General features: G+C 47.4%; 1 protein-coding gene across 1 annotated transcript in view; it reads right to left on the bottom strand.

Moving 5' to 3' along the window:
• Positions 1 to 2,214: 2,214 nt before the first annotated feature.
• The window catches only part of mipol1 (mirror-image polydactyly 1), a 14,675-nt gene continuing 9,389 nt past the window's right edge, over positions 2,215 to 7,500 (bottom strand). The window contains exons 5-7 of the mRNA XM_053336157.1: positions 4,953 to 5,047; positions 4,302 to 4,403; positions 2,215 to 2,358 (exon numbers count right to left, since the gene is read on the bottom strand). Coding sequence (XP_053192132.1) covers positions 2,283 to 2,358; positions 4,302 to 4,403; positions 4,953 to 5,047 — 273 coding nt within the window. The 3' untranslated portion in view covers positions 2,215 to 2,282. The remainder of the gene's footprint in view (positions 2,359 to 4,301; positions 4,404 to 4,952; positions 5,048 to 7,500) is intronic.

The raw sequence follows: 7,500 nt of genomic DNA, 5'->3' as shown, positions 1-7,500 counted from the left end.
TGTTTGTCTGATGGCGTATAGTCATGTAACAAAAATTAAATTATTATTTAAATAATAATCTGATAGAAAAGGAACAAGCTGGAGGGTCATGACAGTGAGATGGTTCATTCACATTTTGAGAGAAGCCAACTGAATCTAATAATGAAATAAATGCAGCGTTAAGGCTTCACCTGTAGAGTCCAGAAGAACAACATCAACCACAAAAAGCAGAAATATGAATATCAAAGTCCATCCTCTATATCTTACCTGGGTCTCATCAGACTGAGCAGTGAAACCCAGACCTCCTTCTCTCCAGGTACACTCATCAGCTCCTCCTGGAGGATCCCAAGCTGTTCCCAGACCAGCAGATATATGTAATCCCTCCAGTGTGTTCTGGGTCTCCTCCCAGTTGGACCTGGAACTCCTCTAAAGGGGGGCGTCCAGGAGGATCCTGACCAGGAGCCCAAACTACCTCAGCTGGCTCCTTCCCATGTGGAGGAGCAGCGGCTCTATTCCTAGCCTCTCCGGATGTCTGAACTCCTGACCAGATCTCTAAGGCTGAGCCCAGATACTCTCCAGAGACCCCCAGATCCACCCCCCCCCCAACCCTGAGGGGCAGTCCACCTTGTTCCAGCAGAGCACCATGGCCTCAGATGTGGAGGTGCTGACTCTCATCTCGACCGCTTCACCTGTAGAGTCCAACAGAACAACATCAACCACAAACAGCAGAGAGGAGATTCTGAGGTCCCCAAACTGGCATTCTTTCACTACCCGAAGCTCGTGACCATAGGTGAGGGTTGGAACGTAGGCCGACCGGTAAATCAAGAGCTTCACCTTCAGGCTCAGCTCCTTCTTCACCAGGACAGTCCGGTGCAACACCTGCAACACATGCTGCACCGATCCGCCTGTCAATCTCACGCTCCATCTTAACCCCACTGTGAACAAGACCTCCAGATACTTAACACCCCCCCCCCCCCCCCCCAAGTCCACCCCCCTTCGCAAGTCCATCTTTTACCAGCAGAGCACCATGGCCTCAGATGTGGAGGTGCTGACTCTCATCCCGACCGCTTAACACTCAGCTGCAAACCATCCCAGAGCCTGTTGGAGGACTTCACCTGTAGAGTCCAACAGAACAACATCAACCACATAAAGCAGAGAGGAGATTCTGAGGTCCCCAAACTGGACTCTCTCCTCCCCCCGGCTGCACCTTGAGACTCTGTCCATGAAGATCACAAACAGGATCAGAGACCAGGGCCAGCCCTGATGGAGCCCAACACCCACTGAGACCAGGTCTGACTTACTGCAGAGAATGTGAACACAGCTCTCACAGCGGTTGTATAGGGACCCAATGGCTCCAGAGACTGAGTATCTCCACACCACCCGGCTCCAGAACAGAGTCCAGAACAGAGTCTGGTTCCTCTAACCGTGCTGACTCCAGAACAGAGTCCAGAACAGAGTCCGGTTCCTCTCCAGCCGTTTGGTTCTGTGTGTAGAGGTCAGTAAGTGTCTCTACTCCCAGAAACACGTCAGATGGAGCTTCAGCTTCTTTCTTTCAGCAGTTTGACAGTTTTTCAAAGTTAAATTTTAATTTGAAGTTTTTAGAGAAGAGTCAGAGCGGCTTCGTCACTTTGTCACAACGATCCCCAGAAATTAATCTGAGACGAATTTCTGTTTAAAAAAAGACGAATTAAAGAGAAAAAGCCCAAAATCAACACAGGAAACTAAAAGCAGACTGATCTTCAATTAGAGACAGAGAGGAGGAGGAGGAGGAGGAGAGGAGGGAGAGAAGGGGAGGAGAGGAGGAGGAGGAGGAGGAGGAGAGAAGGGGGAGGAGAGGATGAGGAGGAGGAGGAGGAGGAGAAGGAGAAGGAGGAGGAGGAGTAGGATAGGAGGAGAGGAGGAGGAGAGGAGGAGGGGAGGAGAGGAGAGGAGGAGGAGGAGGAGGAGGAAGAAGAGGAGGAGGAGAGTAGGACAGAAGGAGGAGAGAGGAGGAGGAGGAGGAGGAGAAGGAGGAGGAGGAGAAGGAGGAGGAGGAGGAGAGGAGAGGAGGAGGACGAGAAGGAGGAGAGGAGAGGAGGAGGAGAGGAGAGGAGGAGTCCTCAGACAGCATGAACTCAAACATCAATGAGACAAAAACATGATTTTTATGTTTTAATGAAATAAAATTTAAATCTTATTTTTTCTCAGTGAGAAAAACAAAAACATGAAACAGCTGATTCAACATTTGAAGTTTATTAGAATATAACGAATATTTAATCACTGCTTTTAAAACATGAACAAGAAAAAAATGATTTTAAAATATTTCAAAATGATTCAATCACAGATCGAACGTTTCCTGTCCCCACTTTCTTCCTCAAGACTTCAACCAGACGCTCCAACCTGAGGAGGAGGAGAGGAGGAGGAGGAGGAGGAGAGGAGGAGGAGGAGGAGGAGGAGGAGGAGGAGGAGAGGAGGAGGAGGAAGAGGACGAGAGAAGGAGGAGACGAGGAGGAGGAGAGGAGGAGGAGAGGACGAAAGAAGGAGAGGAGGAGAGAGGAGGAGAGGAGGAGAGGAGGAGGAGGAGGAGAGGACGAGAGAAGGAAGAGAGGAGGAGACGGAGGAGGGGAGGAGACAAGGGGGAGGAGGAAAGGAGAAGACGAGGAGAAGAGAAGGAGGAGGCGAGGAGATGAGGAGAGGAGGAGGAGGAGAGGAGCAGAGCAGGAGTGGAGGAGGAGGAGAGGAGAAGACGAGGAGGAGAGAAGGAGGAGAGGATTACAATCAGTAACAATAAGGACATTTTAAGACAAACCATGTTGCCAAGGCAGCAGAAGGAGTACGGGAGCCTAACCCTAGTATACCCCAACCCTAGTATACCCCAACCCTAGTATACCCCAACCCTACTATACCCCAACCCTACTATACCCTAAACCCTACTATACCCTAACCCTACTATACCCTAACCCTAGTACACCCTAACCCTACTATACCCTAACCCTACTATACCCTTACCCTAGTATACCCTAACCCTAGTACACCCTAACCCTACTATACCCTAACCCTAGTATACCCTAATCCTAGTATACCCTAACCCTACTATACCCTAACCTAGTATACCCCAACCCTAGTATACCCCTACCCTACTATACCCTAACCCTACTATACCCTAACCCTACTATTACCCTTACCCTAGTATACCCTAACCCTAGTACACCCTAACCCTACTATACCCTAACCCTAGTATACCCTAACCCTACTATACCCTAACCCTAGTATACCCTAACCCTAGTATACCCTAACCCTACTATACCCTAACCCTACTATACCCTAACCCTAGTATACCATAACCCTAGTATACCCTAACCCTACTATACCCTAACCCTACTATACCCTAACCCTAGTATACCCTAATCCTAGTATACCCTTACCCTAGTATACCCCAACCCTACTATACCCTAACCCTACTATACCCTAACCCTAGTATACCCTAACCCTAGTATACCCTAACCCTAGTATACCCTAACCCTACTATACCCTAACCCTACTATACCCTAACCCTGTACACTGTTCCAACTGCCCCCCGCTAACTCATTTCTGTCAAGACCACAATCCTCTCTCTCTCTCTCTGTCTCGCTCTCTGTCTCTGTCTCTCTCTCTCTCTCTCTGTCTCTCTCTCTCTCTCTCTCTGTCTCTCTCTCTCTCTCTCTCTCTCTCTCTCTCTCTCTCTCTCTGTCTCTCTCTCTGTCTCTCTCTCTCTCTCTCTTTCCTCTCTCTCTCTCTCTGTCTCTGTCTCTCTCTGTCTCTCTGTCTCTCTGTTTCTCTCTCGCTCTCTCTCTCTCTCTCTCTCTCTCTCTCTCTCTCTCTGTCTTCAAACTAAATTAAACTTGTCTCTAATAATCAGTCCTCTTTCTCACTCTCTCCCCTCCACCGAGTAAATATTCTTCAATTCATTCAGAACCCCCCCCTCCCCCTCTGCCCCCCCCCCCCCCCCCTGCCCCCCGCTGGCAGTTAAATTACAGCAGAGATCTGCAGGTTTGAGTCCAGGAGGACGACGCAGGACGAGTTAAGCTTCCTTCATCATGAGTCTCATCTCTTCATCTTCAGACTGATGAGCTGCAGCTTCATGTCACGCTGCTGAATACTGATCAGAGCTCTGCTGTCCCACACTCTGCCTGAGCCTCTGAACACATCACTGACTTCTTTTAGATTTCACTTCCTGTCACCTACAACTGATACTGTCTCTGATTGGCTGTTTCCATCCAGCTAGATGATGTCATGATGCTGCAGGTTTGTGTTTGTGTTGTCATAGCAACGGCCGATGTTTCCAGGTGTGTTTAGTCACGTACCTGCGAACTCGCTCGCTCGCCTCTCGCTCCGCTTCCTGGCAGCGTCGAAGCTCCGCCTCCATGTTCAGGGGGGGCGGGGTCTGTGTGGGCGGGGCCTGGGAGCTGAGACACAACCAAACTGGTCAGTTGTGACATCATCATAGTGACATCATCACTGCTGAGTCAGCATGTGTGTATTATATTAAAATGTTAATACAAATTATTAATATACTGTAAATTTATTCTGATGATTTAAAATCTAATGTTTTATTACATTGTTTATAAGAAACACGTTTTTATACACGGAAATATTAAAAAGCAAAAGCCTTAGTTACACTGGAGGAGGATTCATCTACTCATGTTGAAACAAACGCTGTAAGAGCTGAACTCAACACCACCTACAGGCGAAGATTGGTACGGCATCATTTTAGAAATATTTTAAAATTGAAAAATTGAAAAGGATCAAAAAATACATAAAACTTCTACAAAATTAGGAACAAATGAATCAAATGTCCCTTCGGTTCTGCTGAGTAGAAGCCCGAACCCGAACCCTGCTGTAGAACCAGGGTTAGCGTTAGCGTTAGGGTTAGCGTTAGCGTTAGGGTTAGCGTTAGCATGAAGACGGCTGATCGTACTTCGGTTCCACGTGAAAGTATAACATCGCTGTCTGACCTGTGATTGGCTTGCAGCATCTGTAGCTCCGCCTCCAGCCGGCGCCTCTCCTCCAATGCTGCATCTCGCTCGTTCTGAAGCCTCCGGAGCTCCTCCTGATTGGACAGAGCAGTCACATGATCAACCACGATGATGATGATGATGAAGAAAACGTCTCTTAATACAAATATGTTTCTCGCCGTCACAGATGAGGTCACTTCCTGTTGGCGCGTTAGACTCATTAAACATGTTCAGGTTTTAGTTTCTGTTCGATTCCTGATGACTTCCTGTTTTATTGTGGCGGTGTGTTCCTGCTCGGCGTGTTTTATTGTGGCGGTGTGTTTTATTGTGGTGGTGTGTTCCTGCTCAGCGTGTTTTATTGTGGTGGTGTGTTCCTGCTCGGCGTGTTTTATTGTGGTGGTGTGTTCCTGCTCGGTGTGTTTTATTGTGGTGGTGTGTTCCTGCTCGGCGTGTTTTATTGTGGTGGTGTGTTCCTGCTCGGCGTGTTTTATTGTGGTGGTGTGTTCCTGCTCAGTGTATTTTATTGTGGTGGTGTGTTTCTGCTCAGTGTGTTTTATTGTGGTGGTGTGTTCCTGCTCGGCGTGTTTTATTGTGGTGGTGTGTTCCTGCTCGGCGTGTTTTATTGTGGTGGTGTGTTCCTGCTCAGTGTATTTTATTGTGGTGGTGTGTTTCTGCTCAGTGTGTTTTATTGTGGTGGTGTGTTCCTGCTCGGCGTGTTTTATTGTGGTGGTGTGTTCCTGCTCAGCGTGTTTTATTGTGGCGGTGTCTTCCTGCTCAGCGTGTTTTATTGTGGTGGTGTGTTCCTGCTCAGCGTGTTTTATTGTGGTGGTGTGTTCCTGCTCAGCGTGTTTTATTGTGGCGGTGTCTTCCTGCTCAGCATTAAGCTCTCAGGGATTAATGAACTCATTAAGGAACACGAGAGTAAACACTTCATGACGAGCGTTTGACTTTCTGCTCTTCCTGTTTACACACTCTGTTCATCCACTGCTGCTCTCACTAACTATACTTCTATCCATCCATCCATCCATCCATCCATCATCCATCATCATCCATCCATCCATCCATCCATCATCCATCCATCCATCATCATCATCCATCCATCCATCATCCATCCATCCATCCATCCATCATCCATCCATCCATCATCCATCCATCCATCAATCATCCATCCATCATCCATCCATCAATCCATCATCCATCCATCATCCATCCATCCATCATCCATCTATCATCCATCATCCATCCATCATCATCCATCCATCATCCATCATCCATCCATCCATCCATCCATCATCCATCCATCATCCATCCATCCATCATCCATCTATCATCCATCATCCATCCATCATCATCATCCATCTATCCATCCATCCTCCATCCATCCATCCATCCATCCATCCATCATCCATCCATCCATCATCCATCCATCATCCATCCATCCATCCATCCATCCATCATCCATCCATCCATCCATCCATCATCCATCCATCCATCAATCATCCATCCATCCATCCATCCATCCATCCATCATCCATCATCCATCCATCCATCCATCATCATCTATCCATCCGTCATCCATCCATCCATCCATCATCAACCATCATTCATCCATCCATCCTCCATCCATCCATCCTCCATCAATCATCCATCATCCATCCATCATCCATCCATCAATCATCCATCAATCATCCATCCATCCATCATCCATCCATCCATCCATCCATCCATCAATAATCCATCCATCCATCATCCATCTATCCATCCATCATCCATCCATCCATCCATCATCCATCCATCAATCATCCATCAATCATCCATCCATCCATCATCCATCAATCATCCATCCATCCATCCATCCATCCATCAATAATCCATCCATCCATCATCCATCTATCCATCCATCATCCATCCATCCATCCATCATCCATCCATCATCCATCCATCCATCATCCATCCATCCATCATCCATCATCCATCCATCATCCATCATCCATCCATCATCCATCCATCAATCCATCCATCATCCATCATCCATCATCCATCCATCATCCATCCATCCATTATCCATCCATCATCCATCATCCATCATCATCCATCCATCTTCATCCATCCATCATCATCCATCCATCCATCCATCAATCCATCCATCATCATCCATCCATCCATCCATCATCCATTATCCATCCATCATCCATCCTCCATCATCCATCCATCATCCATCTATCCATCCATTATCCATCCATCATCCATCCATCATCCATCCATCCATCCATCATCCATCCATCCATCATCATCCATCCATCCATCATCCATCCATCCATCCATCATCATCCATCCATCCATCATCATCATCCATCCATCATCCATCCATCATCCATCCATCATCCATCCATCCATCCATCATCATCCATCATCATCCATCATCCATCCATCCATCATCATCCATCCATCCATCATCCATCCATCCATCCATCATCCATCCATCATCCATCAATCATCCATCATCCATCCATCATCCATCCATCAATCATCCATCAATCATCCATCC

The sequence above is a fragment of the Scomber japonicus genome, chromosome 16 (assembly GCF_027409825.1).
Source record: "Scomber japonicus isolate fScoJap1 chromosome 16, fScoJap1.pri, whole genome shotgun sequence".
Classification (NCBI taxonomy): domain Eukaryota; kingdom Metazoa; phylum Chordata; class Actinopteri; order Scombriformes; family Scombridae; genus Scomber; species Scomber japonicus.
Note: the sequence above shows the minus strand (reverse complement) of the source record. Positions and strands in the feature narration are given on the sequence as shown.